Here is a 16,655-nt window from a genome sequence, read left to right on the forward strand (position 1 = left end):
TAGTCTAACGTTTCTACATTTTTGAATCGCAAGTAAAAATTTCCATTTGATTTGTATGTATTGATATGAACCCCCAAGGTACATAAAAAGAGTTCATTTTATGTTTTGTAAATATTTTGGGTTTGAATTCAGACCCAGGACCCTTAGAGTGTTGAGTCACTGCCTTAACTCCTTATGGTTTGATTTTAAATTCGAAATAATAAAAATAAATATGAAAGCAAAAAAATTAGAATGTTGAAATGACATTAAGTAATCAAGCAAATGAGTACAGACCCTTAAGTTAATACATTCCACTTTAGGATTTATGCTGCAACCACCATTGTTTATCTCACATTCATTGATGTCAGCACATTGATGCCCATTTCCAGAATATCCTTGATCATAAAACCGTAAATTATTGCACCTGTTATGGAATAATTTTATAGTGTTTTATTAAATATACCCTCAGGGCATGATTTGCACTTGTATCCTCCAACGGTATTTTCACAAGCTACTAATGGATCGTGAGAGCACGGAGAAGCAAGTGCACATTCATCAATGTCTTCAGTGCATGGATCACTTTCCTTAGTGCTATTTTTCCCCCATCCCTACATTTTTAAATTAAAAGCACATTAATCATCAATTTTATAAAGTACACTGATATATCAAATTATAAATAGCAACTGTGTTTATTTTTGAATGCTGTGTTGAAACTTATGTATCTTACCTGATCACATTTGCAAACGAATCCAGTACTATTGCCACCCTGATTGTAACAAAAGCCGTGGCCGCACAAGGCTGCGGAATTTTCCTTTGTACAATTGTACGTTTTTTTGGTACAAGTCACTCCAAAAAAACCATCAGAACAGTTGCATCTATAAGACCCAGGTAAATTGATACATGTCGCTCCATTTTGACATCCAAGATCAGTTCCATGAAACTTTTCACATTCATTAACATCAGCATTACAGAATTTCCCCTTAAAAAAAAGTTTGCAGGTGTTGAACACAAAATTTGGATTTCTGTAATTCAATTTTCGGTTGCTTACTTCCCAGTTGTTTGGACAAAGGCAGAACGTGCCATTTATACCATCCAGACATGTTCCACCATTATTACAGGGGCTGAAATTGCATTCATTAATTGATAGGGTGGAAGTAATGTTTGAATACTTATTTCTCATCGCGTCAACCTCCAAACAAAAAGTAAAATGTCATTTTGGTATACTTTTATACAAGGTACTATAATAAAAACTTTTCACAATCATTAAATCAGTTAATAACTTACAGATTTCGTTAATCGCTCAATTATCCTTTCATATCTTTTTGCCAACTGAAAAAGTTTGGATTTTTTATTAGTAAATAAATCAATTCATTTAATTGAATTTTAAAATATTGTTTTTCTTAATAGAACAATAAATGGTTATAAATAATATAAAGAACTAAACACACAATTCTTGTATTAGCAGCCAAACTACTTTTATTTGCGGGCGATCCAAACAGTTCTTCAAAAAATGTAAACTTTTGTAGATGCGTTGCAAATGTATCTTGTATTTCTTTTAGCTTTGGTTCAATTAGATTCGTCTTATAATTGTTTATATTTCTTAACAACGCAAAAGCTGATTCTGCCTGCAATTAGAATTCAGATCATTTTAAATCATCAATAAGGTTGAACATTGTAAAACATTGAAAGGTGTTTTTTTTTTTTAAATAAAGTATGAAACTTGTCGCCATTTTTATAATCAATCTAATGAAATTTACCGAATCCAATATTTCCCCAATATCTTCATCATTTGCAGTAATATAACCTTTGTTACTTGTCAAATAGATGTCACGATCTTTAGCACCGATCACTTTTATAGTTCTGTGCTCTCCAATTATAATAGGCCTAAAAAATGACTATTTTAATGTTAGTAGTTAAATAAACATTGTATAAATAATGGATTTAGGCTTAAGTAAATATATATTAATAAGTGTTTACATTTCTATAGTAAAGCGTTCAACATACAAATACAGTAGTCTCGCTAGTTTGCACTGCAATTAATGGTCCCCTGCAATCTCAATGGGCCGATCCCTGTTCTGATTGGCGTAACCAATAAAAGAGAAGCAAGGGATAGTTTTGTGGGCACACCGATGTAGGTGATATGCACACATCCATGTTCAAAAATGGGCAGGCAAAATTTGAAAAATAGGACAAGGGTGAAATTTTATTTAACAATTTTTGGATCATTTTGGCCTGCCTAACCCTTATAAGTTTTAGCTTGTTGGGTGCGATTCAGCAACTTGCCTTCAGCTTTTAATAATACTTTTATTTAAAACCTGCAAATATGGCAGCAAGCTGAAACGCATCTGAAAGACCAAAACGTTCGGAAAGGATCAAACTACAGGCCCATCATTATGCATCATTATTCAGCTTCAGAATTTTATGGTGAAAGTACAATTGAAATTTGGCTGTAGAGTTTGGAGTGAGCAAAGCCACAATAACTGACCATTAATAATATTTAAATTTAACTGGAAAATACAAATAAAAACATTTTATCCGCTGACCAGATAGCATTAGATTAGTAGGACTTTTCTGTATTTCCTTCAAAAAAGTAATAATGAATTGTATTGGCAGATTTCAAATTTTTTCAGCTTTTGGAAGTTTCTCAAGATAACTAAAACGTCAACTAAATATTACATAAGCCATTTGGTTATAACATTTTCAAATCAATTAACTGTACATAGTTTGGGTGACAAAGTGATTTTTTTTTTTTTTTAATTCACAAATTCAAAAACAGGCACAGGATGAGTAAGCGGTTAAGATACAATGGTAGGTGTACTGATGGAAAGTACTCTTTGGTAAAGGGTTAATTTTTTCTGAACCATGTTAATCACTGATTAATATTCTACGTTAATTTTCAGCGATGAAATGCTGCTAGGCACTTCCAACAAATCTCGTCACATTTTAAGAGAAGAATAAGAATTCAGAAAGATTCACCACAAGTGAATTGTTCTTCGATGTCTTAAGTTGTGGATTAAATTGAAAAATCACGCTCCTGAAACGTTTACATTAAGTCGATAGTTACTGAAAACGCCTCGAAGAGGTAAAAAAGAAAATATTTACGCATGGATTTGAATGTTTAGAAAATAAATATGAAGAAATTAAGCGTTCATCGATCTTACACTGACTGTTAATTTAAATTAAACTATATGAAACAGAAAATGGCGGATAGCGTTGTTGAATTGTTCTAACATTTGTCTTAATATAAACATAGAACTATTAATCCACCTATATTTAGTAAAGAAACACAGTTACAAAAACAAATAGTAACTTACCGGTTGCCATAAGATAAAACAAAAATGTGATGGCATGGAAAAAGAAAAAGGCAAAAGAAGAACTGGCGGATCGATTTAGCCATTGATCCGGCCGCGTGTAGTTTCTGGTTTCGTTGAATTTAACAAATTTCCTTTGTTACTGGAAACGACCGACAATGGTGACTGGGACTGCAAGCCGTGTGGAACAATTATCTGTAAATTATCGTTCTGACGCCCATTTTAACCAGACTCCGCGATATCGACGTGATCTCGCCAGCAGATTGCGACCCATTCAAAATAAGAACCGTTAATTATTCTAAAACGACATAATACGGTTCACTGAGAAACGGAGAACATTATGTGACATATTCATGTTGATTTTAATAATATATAGCAAATTAGACACCGACAGCAATATGGTTTCAAAATGGCCGAAGTTTTCTTATGATGGAAAGAAATTAAATTTTAAGCAAAATTTGATTTGTTTAAAACACTTCTTGCCTGCACTTTAAAGTTTAAGATCAGTAGAGTAACAAGATAAAAAGCCTTGCATTTTTAAACTGGAGAATTTAATACAATCAATGTGGCCAATAAAGTTTAATTTGTGGTCAAAAATAACACCAAAGTGAAAGGGTTTTAGGGTCAGTTTTAGAAAAGAGAGCAGTATTTTTTTTCTCAATGTGGACTATAAAGTTTAATTTGTAATCAAAAATAACACCAAGGTCTTTAGTGTTAGTTTTAGAAGAGAGAGCAGTATTATTATTTATTATTTTAAAGGGCATCCAACAACTTGGGCATTTCAACCCTGAGCACATGTGAAATATAACAACACACATTCAATATGCATTCACACAAATAAATACATTCACATCTAGTGAGGAAATGTAGTACTCAAGATCCCTCCCTTGACCTGCATACAGTAGCAAACTAATCTGAGGTACTTTTATAAATATACTGCCATCGACCCGAGGCAATGGGGATGCTATTTCATCATCAGCCCTCCCCATTCACTCTAATAAATACATTCACGCATACAAAACACAGAAAAACAAAGCACATATTTTGACGGCTATATTCATTAAGCTGTATTATTGACAGAGTAAGTGAAGATAGGATTAGTTTTAGTCCAGTAAAAAGTCATTATTTAGCATTTGTCAATATTGAGAAACAGGTGATACAATATTTGATTTTCTAATGATGAAATTTGCTTAAATTAATTTAGTAAATTGCTTTTACATCTACATTTTTTAACGAGTTAACATGTTAATTGTTGTTGTTCTTGGTATAAAACTGAATTTGGAATAATTAGTTCTATGGCAATCAATGGAGTCAATAGAGGATGTTATTTGACTTTTAGAATGATAAGATGGAACATGAAAGTTAATTCGGTTAAGTAGTAATGGTCAAGTTAAGGAGTGTAATAAATTATATAATAATATGAATCTCAGCTGGAGAAAAAAAAATTAGTAGGATTAATACGGGAAAAAGATAAGAAAAGAAATGTAAAGCTAAGGAAGGCTGGTGATGACCAATGTAGTTTGCCAGCTCTAAAACTTTAAAAAAAATTCCTTCTGTACAGACGTCATCAATTTCAGATCTGATATTAGCGACGAGTGTGGTGTATCTCCATATATTCCAGTTTTTCTCTCTATCAGGCATAAAAATCTTTTTTGGACCGTTTCTATGCAACTGATATGGGTGGATTGAAATGGATCCCATAGAGGTGAACGATAATCTAATACACGTCTTAAGTGGAAGTGTGTAAAATTTTAAGTGCATCTCTATCATGGAAATGTTTAATAACAAGAAATAAATCTTAAAGTTTTATTTGCTTTAGCTTGCTTTATTTTTTATTAATGGGTATGTGAAAGTTTATCTGACTGTCAATTATGATAATAAAACCTTTAACAATTTCATGTCTAATTAGGAGCAAGTCTGATATAATGTAGTTAAATTTTATAGGATATTTTATTTTATGGAATGTCATAACTGAACATTTGTCAGAATTTGAAATAGTATTATTAGTTGAATACCAATTATTAAGTTTTTCTAAGGCATGTTGAAGTTTAAGCATCAGAAACAGGATTAATTTTTAAATAATATTTTTAAATCATCTGCAAAAAGTAGGGTCATAAAAGAGAAGAGAATTAGAGATATCCTTTATATAGATATTAAAAAGATAAGGCCCTAAGAGTGAATAGCATAGAGCATTCAAGTCAGATTGAAGAAGTAATAGGCATGAAAACTTTTAAGTTATCAGTATTGAGATCAGTCCATTTTAGAATAGAAGAAATGGATGTAATTATTAATAAGAGAGGAGAGAGAATAGCACCTTGGGGAGCACCAGCATAAACTTATCTTACTTGAGTCTGACTGCCTAGTACAACAATCTGTTTATTGTTAGTTAAATAACTAGGAATTCAGTAAACAAGAACTTTTAAAACTTTATTATAACTTAAGATTTTCATGCTAAAAAATCAACAAATCAATCTGGTTCAATTCACAATGCTTAAACCAAAACTAAACCCCAAAATTCATTCTTGCTAAATTAAATTTTAAAAAACTGTTTAACCCTCTTATAATGTAAATGCCATAAAATTATATCAAATAATAAATTACATAATTATACATAGAAGAGATACAAAACGTTTTTACCAATATCTTGTTCACGTTAGGCTTATATAAATCTTTGGGTAGAACCGTCATTTACAAAAAGTGAATCTACATATCATAAAATGTCTTGATTATCATGTGTCAAAGATTAAAGCTATTGAAATTATTTATTAAGAATTTAAGAAATAATTTATAAAGAATTTATTAAGAAAAAAATAGACCACCTAATAGAATAGTTTAGAAAATAAAGTAAATTCTAATTGCTCTTTTTCACAGAGTAATCTATGAAGGTGTATGTCAAATGTAAATGGCTCATTTAAAAAAAAATCTAACTTTATTTAATTAATTGTACAAAAATATTTTTTTGTACATATTCTCCTGCCCTAGAAATACATTTTTTCCATTGGATTGGGAGTTTTTTATTGCCTCGTCATAAAAACTTTTGGAACGTTCTCAAATTCATTGGAGCACAATGCTTCCACCGCTTCTTCATCATCAAAACACTCAAAAATATGAGTCACAAGACGACACTATACTAGCGTTTCTTATCTTACTGCATCGAATTTTTCCCTGTGGTTTTTACGGTTCATATGAGAGCTTGCATTGTTATACATAAGAATGACACTTCGAGTTGATTGTTTCTTCCTCATTTTACTTCGAAACAACAATTTTTCAGCATCCAATATTCATAATAATATTGCACAATTGTGTGTCAATCATGCAGAAAGTCAACATGAAAAACTGTCTCATGTTGACCTTGGTTACACTTGTCCTTGGGCTCTCATCGTTCTCTACTTTTTCACGCCCTCCAGAATTTTTTTTGCCAAGCAGTCTCAGCTTCTTGACAAGGTATTGTCCCCGGACTGTGCTTTTAATCGCTTCAAAATTTCGGTTGGATTCACCCCCTTTTTGATTTAAAAAAACTCGGTAATAACTATCAGTACAATTTACCTGACGTCAACCCTGTTCAGGTCTGACCCCGCTTTCATTTTAAGAAAAATCTGTTTATGTTTGATACACCCTTGACTAGAATCATTTCACCACTTCCCTCCAAAAAGTAATGATTACCCACTTTAACAAGAGATCACAGATGGTATCATCAACAATGGCAATATTATAGCGATATTGGTACAAACTGGTGCAATATGTTAGAAAGATATTTACTATAATTTCTTTTTGTCTCCACCTTAGTAAAACTAATAGGTATAAAAGGTGTCAAGTAATAGTGCATCCAACTTGATTAGTTTAAATAATAAATTTAAGGATAGATTTTGGGTTTGGAAGTTTGGATGAGCATAACAATCTATTATTTATTTAATAGTGAAGACATTTTTTTTTCCAAAAAGTATTGGCTCTAACACAATTTCTAACAAAATAGCATAATAAAATTTATATTTACATAAATATTATAGTTAACAATATATACTAGGTATGAATTACAGCTGCTAATTCTTATATGGTATAAAACTAATTTAGTGCAATATAAAACTTATTAATTGACATCAGTGTTTTCATTACCACAATTAAGATCCATTTTTCAAGGCTTATTAAATGGTAATAACCAACGTATTATAATAATAGTTTAAAAAATACATTTGTACTCCATTTTCATATTAATGGTAACAAACACATGTCAATTTGTAGTCTTTAAAAAAAGTTGCCAGGCACAACGGCTTAATAAGTGTCCATTCCACGTTCAGATCACGTCTCGGGGTAGAGAACATCACGGTAGCGAAGTTTCACATCCCAGTTACTCTTCTTTATGTGTTCCGCCATGGACAAAACATCTTTTTTTGACACCCAAAACCAAGTGTGCAGCTCGCCCAAGACTTTAAGAGAGTCACATGCTATGCACAGAGTGTATGCAGCGTTAATGGTAAGCTTAAAACAAAAATAGATTAATAATTAAATTACGTTCAAATTGTGGAGATGTAAAATAACAATGATTAAATTTAAAAAACTTACAGTTCCACAAGATACAGCGCAGATTTGATATCTTGGATTGAAATACATATGGATACTCAAATAAGCAATGCTCTGTAAAGATTTTGGATTTTCATCTATCATTTGCTGAATGACATCATTTTCGAACATGGCATCTTCCTCAGTGCCTTCTCGTTCAAGTAAGACTTCCAAATGGACTATGTTATCAGCCTGTCGCATTATCCACAGAAACGTGTTTCCTGAGGCAATCCTGACTATGGCACTTTTTAAATTGCTCATCGGATTGTTAGAGCTTCTTGAAGGATCGACAGTCACTTTTGCCACAAGTTCTTCCAAAAGAGGACAGTATAAGGCAATCAAGTTGAGATCTAAACTGTAAACCTGAAATCGCATTGTGAAAAATTTGTTGACAGTTCGTAAAAATAGTACGTACCTGGTCGATCAATACTAAACGAGTTATCGATGAACCGTTGAACTCGAGGAACTCAAAGAGCTGTGGTCCATAATGCACAAAATCAAAATCTGCAGTCAGACTTTTCAAAGGGGGTAAAAAAGGTGGAACCTTCGGCAAACAAGCGGCTCTTGTGTACAAAATGCTCAATTTTGGTAGATATTTTGCAAGTTTGGTCAATTTGTCCAATGGAAGTTGTGTGTCCCAGAGTTCTGTCAGTTCAAGATATTCTGGAGCATTATCCAGCGACTGAACCATCAGAATTGCATCTCCAATGTTTCTATTAAAATCCAAACGATATTCAATACTTTTCTCTAAAGCTTTAATAAACTGAAATACCTTGAATATAGAAATCCGCCAAGACTCTTCAAACACCTGGCAAATATCAACAAAAGCAATACGCTTATTGAAGAAGTATTCGTATCCTGTATTTTCACCTCGCATAATGTCCGGCAAACTTTATTTCTTGTACATTCTGGGAGAAGTGACAAAGATTTGATTGCATGCGGTTCGCAATTTTCTAAATCACTCCAGTTTGAATTGATGAAATTAGACACATCCTAGAAAAATTTAAAAAAATCTAATGTTTTTAAGGAAATATGAATGAATGGCACCTTTAGCAAGAGATCACAGATGCCGGTATCATCAACAAGCCAAGACGACGTTATGTCCAAGTGAGTAAGGTGCTCAGCATATTTTCCCAAAATACTGAGTGATTGGTTGTCAGCACCATTATGCAACGTGAGCACCCGAAGATTGGCAGCCAATCCCCTCCTAAGCACTTTATGCAGACCTTCAGTTAACAATTCTATCCTTGGGGAATTCGACTGCTGCACATGAACCTGAAACATTTGTTTATATTTACAGGTATGAAATGAGTAAATTTATATTTACCTTTAAATTCAATTTCCTTAATCCAATAATATTGGAGTTATTCAGACGAGAAAATAATTCTCCATTTTGAAAATTATGGCCTTGGTAAACTTTCAAAAGCTGTAGTTCTTGAATCGATGAATCAGCAAGCAACTCAACTATGTCCAGAATATCACAAACACTTGACCTAAAATAATAAACCTAATATTACCAAAGTATCAGTATTCAAATTTTTTTACTGCAAGTTAAACACCGACAGGGGAAGGGAAAACATTAAAAAACACACTTTAAAAGTACTACGTTTTTTATTGGCCAATTTTAGGCATATTGATTTGTAAAAACTGTTAGCATTTGTAACATATCAGCAATGATTACTTGGAGATCGTGAGATGCGGTCTGGTGTGACATAGGTTTTAGAAAAATATTTTCTTTATCGTGCCAACGTTTCGATCTTTATTGAGCTCTCAGGGCACTTGAAGGGGCACAACACGACACATCTACAAACAAACACTTTGAGCCCTGAAAATGAACTCAATAAAGATCGAAACGGCACGATAAAGAAAATGTTTTTATAAAACCTACATCACACCAGACTGCATCTCACAATCTCCAAATAATTATATGAAATAGCCATAATAACTAAAACAAATAAAAATAAAATAATAAATTATAGAAAAAGTGGCGACCAGATTATACGGTACAAAACAGTAAAATAGAAATTGTCTGATGAAAATATTAATAGAATCATTTTTTTTTTTTTTTTAAATTGTGGATAGGGTAATTTCATTAACTTAAACATCATCCCTGTTCAGAATTTTGACGCCAAATATGCAAAATTTTGGGCCAAATGTCATCCAATGCTCTAAATCTATTAAAAAAACGACATAATTTTATATTAATTGGAATTGGGTATTTAAACTGATAGTAATTACAATTGTTTTGTTTTTATCCACGGGGTTTGCAATAGCGGAGGCCAAATTAGCCCCTGAGGAGGATGGGTGTTTTTGAGTAAAAAAGCCTATTTGTGAATATGTTCAATACGAATTCAAGCATGCTGAGATTTGTACCCTGGACCCAGGCAGTGATAAGTCACTATGTCAACGTTCTAATCATTGCAGCCACTAATACCCCATCATCACCATTACTTACAGTGGAAAATAAATTTTATTTTCCTTTTTTTTTTAATAATAAGATCTTGGTTACTAACAAGCTCTACTTTTGTACTTAACTTTTTAAGTTACTACTTCTAACAGTCGTGCATCTACTTTACAGTTTTGAATCCTTGTAAACTACTCTACAAAGTTTACCCAAAGAAAATATTTAGATTAGCTGACTACATCACTGGAAGAAACTCAATGTTATTTCCAAAAAGCATTTTACAGTTAAATGTAGAAAACGTGTTATCATTGGACAAGACATGTTTTTTCTTTGTTAAAATCTTTAATAATTTTTTTAATTATATGAAAAACAATCAGTACAGGTAACAAATTTTTTAATATCTCTTTTATTCTAAGGGTGATATTTTCATGATTTGTTTTCTGCTTTCAAGTTACAGATCTTGCAGATTTTCACAGCAAAGTTATTGTTCAACATAGTAAAATCAACTATGCAAAAGGAAAACTTCTGCACAACCAACAGGAAATTTACTAAGCCCCATCCTTTACTGAAAAAATAACCATTAAAATCATTCGAAACATTTATTTTCATCGGTTTCTCAATTCTGATGTGATGACAAATCCAATCAGCATACACACATATGTACAAGTCAGGATAATCTTATACTTTTTATTTACCTTTTTATCCATGTCTATTTATACAAAGATATGATAACACATTTAACAAAATTTAATGAGTATAATTGTACCAATTAAAATAATTCAAAGCAATTTAGTGTATAATTCTATAAACCATTTTTTTTTATAAATCGAGATCCATTTATAATCTCACATTATCTATTTTCATGCACACAAAATAAAACATTGACGCTCATTTACACGCAGATTTCCAATGCCATTAAACACTAACCCCAAAAATATTTTATTTATTTCCTTCTTTTCTCTTGTTATTATCTCATTGTTTACAATAAGTTAATAAGTCTTTGCAGTAAGAGCTCAATATAAAAAAAAATATATATATTTAATATTTATTGGTTCTACTGACATGATTACGCACCCTCCAACAATCGTTTTATTGATAGATAGCTCTAAACTGGCAAATTAAATGAGTTAAAAAATAATAATAATTACGACTTTTTATTTCACAGCACACTAATTATCAAGGCAGTGAAACAGTGAAAAATTGTAAAGTATTTAAATACCCATAATCAGAAACGGCTTTATCAATGATGTGCTCCCTGATTCCGCCGTGTAGTAAATTGATTAGGTGTTTTCTCAGAGGTTCCAAATCTTTTTCCCTATTTTTTAATATTTCATAAATGGTCTTCAAGACTTGGTCAACCGCATAGTTGTACAGACTGCGAACTGGCTTCAACGGTGACATTCTGCAAACAAATATTAAAGATAATAAATTTATATTAAAAGAGTATCTAGTTAGTAAGTACTATGTCATAATACACATGAGTACAAAAATATAAAATATGTGAGAAGGAATGATAAAAATTTAATTAAACAACAGAAATATATAAACAAATCAAATGCAATTGCCATGATCAATATTTTTGTTTAAATTTTTAATGTGATTTAAGGAAAGGTAAAAAGTGCCAAGATGTAAAGGAACGCATTTCTCATTTTCATGAGTCAAAATCGGACTAAATAAATTTAAAAAATGTATAATTAGATTTTGAAAATAATATTTTTTGTCTAATATTACACTCTGGATCACGGAAATTTAGCAAATTGATTAATTATGGGCAGTCAATCATATTATTTAAGAGTTTGTAAGAAAATATCCGGTCATTATTTTGTCGTTTTGTGTTTAGTGGTTGCAATTCTACAGATTTTATAAGTTTGTACGGTGTGTCTAAATACGTTCTAGTAAACCAAAGTGCAAATAAATAGTTGTACATTTTCTATTGAATTATTTGGAATTTTCTGATGAAGAGACCAAACAACTGAACAGTATGCTAAAATGAGACAGGCCACAACCTTAAACAGTTTAATCATTGTTTCTGCACCTTTAAGTTGTTTTGTAGTTCTATGTAAGAAACCTAAAATTTGATTTGCCTTATTGAGATGTAATGTAAATTAAACGTCATGTTGTTAGAGTAGGTGAATCCTCCAAGGTATTTAATGGTACTCTGCCTGTCCAATTTAATGCAAAGAGCATGTAGGAATGCCATCGATATCAAAATTGTGCTTGAGCAGCAAGTATCTGAGTCCCCTGTTCAAATTCTTGGAGTAAACAGGATTGTTTTATTGTAGTAATGATCATTTTGTGTACCTTGTTTGTGGTGAGTGACTGTATTTATTAGCTAGAACTTGTGAGATGGATGGTGGTGAAATATTGAGTCTAATTCAATTGATTAGTAATAGATAAAGTGTGATGTAGGAATTCAAGTGCTCCAACTGAGTTAATGGTATGTAAATAGGAAAGAATGTATTTAGAAAAGAGTGAACGGGTTTGAATTTAGGAACTGATTGCATCAGGTGCTGAATTGATCTAGCTGCATGCAGAGCTCATCCTCAGACTGCCAACACTCGGGGTGGTGATTCTGGAAGTTTACTGGTAATTCATTGTAAAGTACAAAAGTTGTCATTGCCAGTGGACTGTGAGAAGCGATAGGCTCAACTCTATGCCCATGTACATGCGTGTGACGATTGAGCTTTATTGGTTTTATTTTTGAAAGATGTTTATTGGAATTTTCATAAATAAGAATGTGTTGGAACAAATAAGACTCGTCTACTTTTTTACACATTTATTCAAGGCAAGTCCATCCCCAAAATCAATCTTTTTAATAAACAAGTATGAATAATAATAATTAAATATCAGCCTGAAAAAAGAAAAAAAAACGAGATTTCAATGTTTTAATGTTTTTATTTCTTCATTTCAAAAGGATGTAGTTATTGACTAGCAGTTATCAATTAAGGATGTGGATCATACAGGATATAGATATAGATGTGGAACCATCCCTGGAATACATCCACATTTTAATTGGTCAGCAGTCATTTTCAGTGTCAGTCATGTGATTAAGTGGTACCACTTACAGCCTGTTTTGTGTGTGGTTTGTGTAAGCTGTTACTATGTTGCTTTTTACATATCTAACTGGATTTGATTGTCAGTTTTAGTAATTAAGTGAAGTAAATTACTATGTTCTTGTGTACTGTTTTTTAAAATTATATTTGACCTGTCAAGTGACACACAGTCCCAGCATCGAATAAACCAAAACTCTAAGAAGGCAAAAACAGCAAGTATAAGCAGACATTGAAAGAAAAGATTTCAATGTTTTATTTTTGTATTTCTTAATTAGTAAGAATGTAGTAATCGACCAACAGTCCTCAATTATGGATGATCATATTGGATATAGATACAGATGTGATACCACATCTCTCATGTACATCCATATTTCTAAATTGGTCAGCGGTAATTTTTAGTCAGTCATGAACTACTTGGTGCCTTTGATGGTGGTTTGTGTCAGCTGTTATGAATTTTTATGTTGTACAGGTACAATAATTAAATAGCTATTATTGTTGTAGTGTGCTGGTTTTATTGCCATTTGGTCTATTTACAACAATATCTCAAAATGACTCGTAAACGCAATACAGAAGAATCCAAAATACATCTGACAGTCCAAAACAGCTGGGATAAGTGAACCACAATGACTGGATACAACCAACTTTCAGATTCATCATCTAACCACCTTGAAAGAAAATATTTCATTGTTTTATTGTTTGTATATCTTTATTTGTAAGGATGTAATCACCGATGAAGACCTAAATTATGGACCATATTGAATATAGATATACTTAGATGTGGTACCACATCTCTGATGTACATCCATATTTCTCAATTGGTCAGCGGTAATTTTTAGTCAATCATGAACCACTTGGTGCCTTTGATGGTGGTTTATGTCAACCGTTGATTTTTTTTTTTTTATGTTGAACAGGTATACAAATTAAGTAGCTATTATGGTTGTAGTGTGCTGTTTTTATTGCAGTTTGATCTGTTTACAACAATATCTCGAAATGACACACAAACCCAACACAGAAGAATCCGAAAACATCCGACAGACCAAAACAGCTGGGATAAACAAACCAGAATGATCAGATATGATCACCATGCAAGTTTATTATCTAACCACCTTGAATAAAATATCAATGTTTTATTTGTATTTCTTAATTGATCAGCAGTCATTTTCAGCCTGTCTGTCATGTATTTGAAGGCAGCAGAGAAAATATTTATTAATATAAAAACAATAAGTTTAACGTTTATCAATTAAATTAAGCCGCTGTGTTGAACAGGCGTTCAAAACGACGTCAATCTTTTCAATTATCGCTCTCGACCCGTCCAATTAGTAAATCATAGTTATAATAAGAACACACGTGGAAAATATTTTCCGAGAAAAACTTATTCCAGACTAAAACCTGCTAAAAACCGTGTTAATATAGTGATTGAAAGTATAAAAAGTCTCCGTTTAAAAATAAAAATCGAATATCATTTGACGTGTAAAGGCGGTGGTTGTGACCGCATGAAGTTGAAGGTATTTACGCCGACTCTTCAATTGTACTTTTCGTCTGAAAACTTACGTTAGCGTACGCTAGACGGATCGGCGAAAATGCATGACAACGACAGTCGGCGCCTTCGCTTTGTCCCTTCATAAAATAACCCAGACTTTCGAGCCCGGGGAGAAGAATGCAGATCCCAGTCGGACGAATTAGCAGTGTTTTCTTTTTTTTCTCCTCTCACATTCACAGACAGCTGAGGTTGAGGTACAAAAACATTCAGAGGCGGACCCTCATTGGCGATTGGACATCGGTCTCTGCGGGTGTGGCGGAATTGTCCTAAACGCTTACAGACCAACGAGGAGCAGCATACTCATTACAATACTAATAAATACAATAATAATACAATACTACTATATTACTCATGGGAACAAAACACATCTGTTAAAAAAAGTATACAAAAGAAAGGAGAAAAAAATATACAATGCTTAACTAACTCATCATTAATAAAGAATAAAACACTATACATCAATGAAAAAGACAATAAAATCTTTATAAATAAAACAACATGATTTAATTAAACACCCTGTCTATATAATTATAATGACTAGGAATTATAAAAAAATAAAATAATAATATTATAAAGCATTGTAACTACGTACATAGTACATTTTTAGCTTTTTTTTAAGCTAAAAAAATTTTTTATGCTTTAAGTAATTGGCGTTTTAATGAGGAAATAGAAGTATTAAAAAGTATATGCAATAAATCAACAGTATTGCATATGTTGCTAAATTCTATCATCATGCATCATCATTGGGGAGTGTAGTGAACAATTTGTTTCTTTATATTCAATAAAAAATATTTTCAATAATATGCAAACAAACTAAGGATAAAAAAATGTATACAATACAATGCTTATAACTAACTCAACATTAATAAAGAATAAAACATTATACTATATAACAATGAAAAAGACAATAAAATTCTTATAAATAAAACAACATGAAGATTTAATAAAGCACCCTGTCTATATTATTATAACATCTAGGAATTATACAAAAAAAATATTCAGATCTGTAGGATGTGTCAAAAACGATTCTTCACAAAAAAATGTTAATAACTATTTTGCTGGTAGATAATTTATAATTATTGAAACAATAATGTCTTTCTTTCATATTTAGTGTTAGTAGTGAGTTAAAAAGTATTTTTTCTGAGTTTCATACTTAGAGTCAAATTTTTCTTATTTAGTAAATCAATATTTTTCAAAATATTGTATGCATAATTTAGTTTTACAATGTTGTAAAATGATTTTTATATTTAAGTAAGGTTTTTATTTTCATTTGTTTGGTAGACATTTCTGCAAAAAAAAAAAAAACTTGTGCTGTTACGCCCAATTTGAAATCATTGGATGAAACTTTGGTCAAAACGTCACGAAGAACCCAAATTATGCTTTTTCCTTCCCATTTGAACGTATTCCCAAGATCGACCTGTTTCAATTTTTTTTAAAATCTTCTCCCAATTTGAAAGCATTAAAGGATGAATCTGCAGTTTAAAACTTCTCAAAGAACCCAAATTGGACTTTTACTCCCAATTTGAAAGCATTTAAAGGATGAGCCTGCAGTTCAAATTGGTCTCTCTAAAACCATGAAAGGCTGAATCTGTAGTTTAAAACTTATCGAAAAACCAATTTGTGCATTTACTCCCAATTTGAAAGCGTTAGATGAAACTATGGTCAAAACTTCATAAAGAACCCAAATTATGCCTTTTCCATCTCATTTGAACACATTCACAGGATGAACCTTTGATGCAAAATTTCACGTGTTAATCAATTTGAGATATTAATTTTTTTTGTTATTTTCTGCCTATTTGGAAGCTTTTAAATGC

At 31.7% G+C, this 16,655-nt stretch overlaps 2 protein-coding genes and 1 long non-coding RNA gene across 6 annotated transcripts in view; 1 reads left to right on the top strand and 2 right to left on the bottom strand.

Moving 5' to 3' along the window:
• The window catches only part of LOC106664486 (cubilin-like), a 33,409-nt gene extending 29,953 nt beyond the window's left edge, over positions 1–3,456 (bottom strand). Inside the window, exons 1-8 of one of the 2 annotated variants that reach the window (XM_014390232.2) lie at positions 3,294–3,456; positions 1,737–1,863; positions 1,428–1,604; positions 1,264–1,308; positions 1,028–1,168; positions 707–958; positions 443–587; positions 274–374 (exon numbers count right to left, since the gene is read on the bottom strand). In XM_014390232.2, coding sequence (XP_014245718.1) covers positions 274–374; positions 443–587; positions 707–958; positions 1,028–1,168; positions 1,264–1,308; positions 1,428–1,604; positions 1,737–1,863; positions 3,294–3,376 — 1,071 coding nt within the window. In that variant the 5' untranslated portion in view covers positions 3,377–3,456. Of the gene's footprint in view, positions 1–273; positions 375–442; positions 588–706; positions 959–1,027; positions 1,169–1,263; positions 1,309–1,427; positions 1,605–1,736; positions 1,875–3,293 lie in introns of both variants that reach the window. The other variant, XM_014390233.2, reaches the window with a different exon arrangement.
• Positions 3,457–7,260: 3,804 nt separating this feature from the next.
• LOC106664554 lies at positions 7,261–15,237 on the bottom strand. The gene is made up of 8 exons (XM_014390379.2): positions 14,856–15,237; positions 11,471–11,653; positions 9,175–9,340; positions 8,895–9,122; positions 8,620–8,840; positions 8,263–8,560; positions 7,851–8,210; positions 7,261–7,766 (listed from the first exon to the last, which is right to left on the bottom strand). Exons 2-8 carry the CDS (start codon positions 11,650–11,652, stop codon positions 7,587–7,589), a joined length of 1,635 nt encoding a protein of 544 aa, XP_014245865.1. The 5' UTR covers position 11,653; positions 14,856–15,237; the 3' UTR covers positions 7,261–7,586.
• Positions 13,126–14,389, top strand: LOC106664556. Of its 3 annotated transcripts, none has more exons than XR_001340201.2 (3): positions 13,126–13,333; positions 13,392–13,736; positions 13,806–14,389. It is a non-coding gene; the product is annotated as an uncharacterized LOC106664556 (long non-coding RNA). The 3 variants fall into 3 exon arrangements; XR_001340200.2 differs by having other exon boundaries at positions 13,133–13,736; positions 13,806–14,170; positions 14,248–14,389; XR_001340199.2 differs by having other exon boundaries at positions 13,133–13,520; positions 13,580–13,736.
• Positions 15,238–16,655: the final 1,418 nt, after the last annotated feature.

The sequence above is a fragment of the Cimex lectularius genome, unplaced genomic scaffold, assembly GCF_000648675.2.
Source record: "Cimex lectularius strain Harlan isolate CLEC.00 unplaced genomic scaffold, Clec_2.1 scaffold13, whole genome shotgun sequence".
Lineage (NCBI taxonomy): Eukaryota > Metazoa > Arthropoda > Insecta > Hemiptera > Cimicidae > Cimex > Cimex lectularius.

Coding starts and splice junctions, on each gene's coding strand:
- LOC106664554 (XM_014390379.2), bottom strand. CDS start 11,652: ATGTCACCGTTGAAGCCAGTTCGCAGTCTGTACAACTATGCGGTTGAC. Junction 9,123..9,174: donor TAAGGAAATTGAATTTAAAG/GTAAATATAAAT, acceptor CAAATGTTTCAG/GTTCATGTGCAGCAGTCGAA. Junction 8,561..8,619: donor GGCGGATTTCTATATTCAAG/GTATTTCAGTTT, acceptor GGATTTTAATAG/AAACATTGGAGATGCAATTC.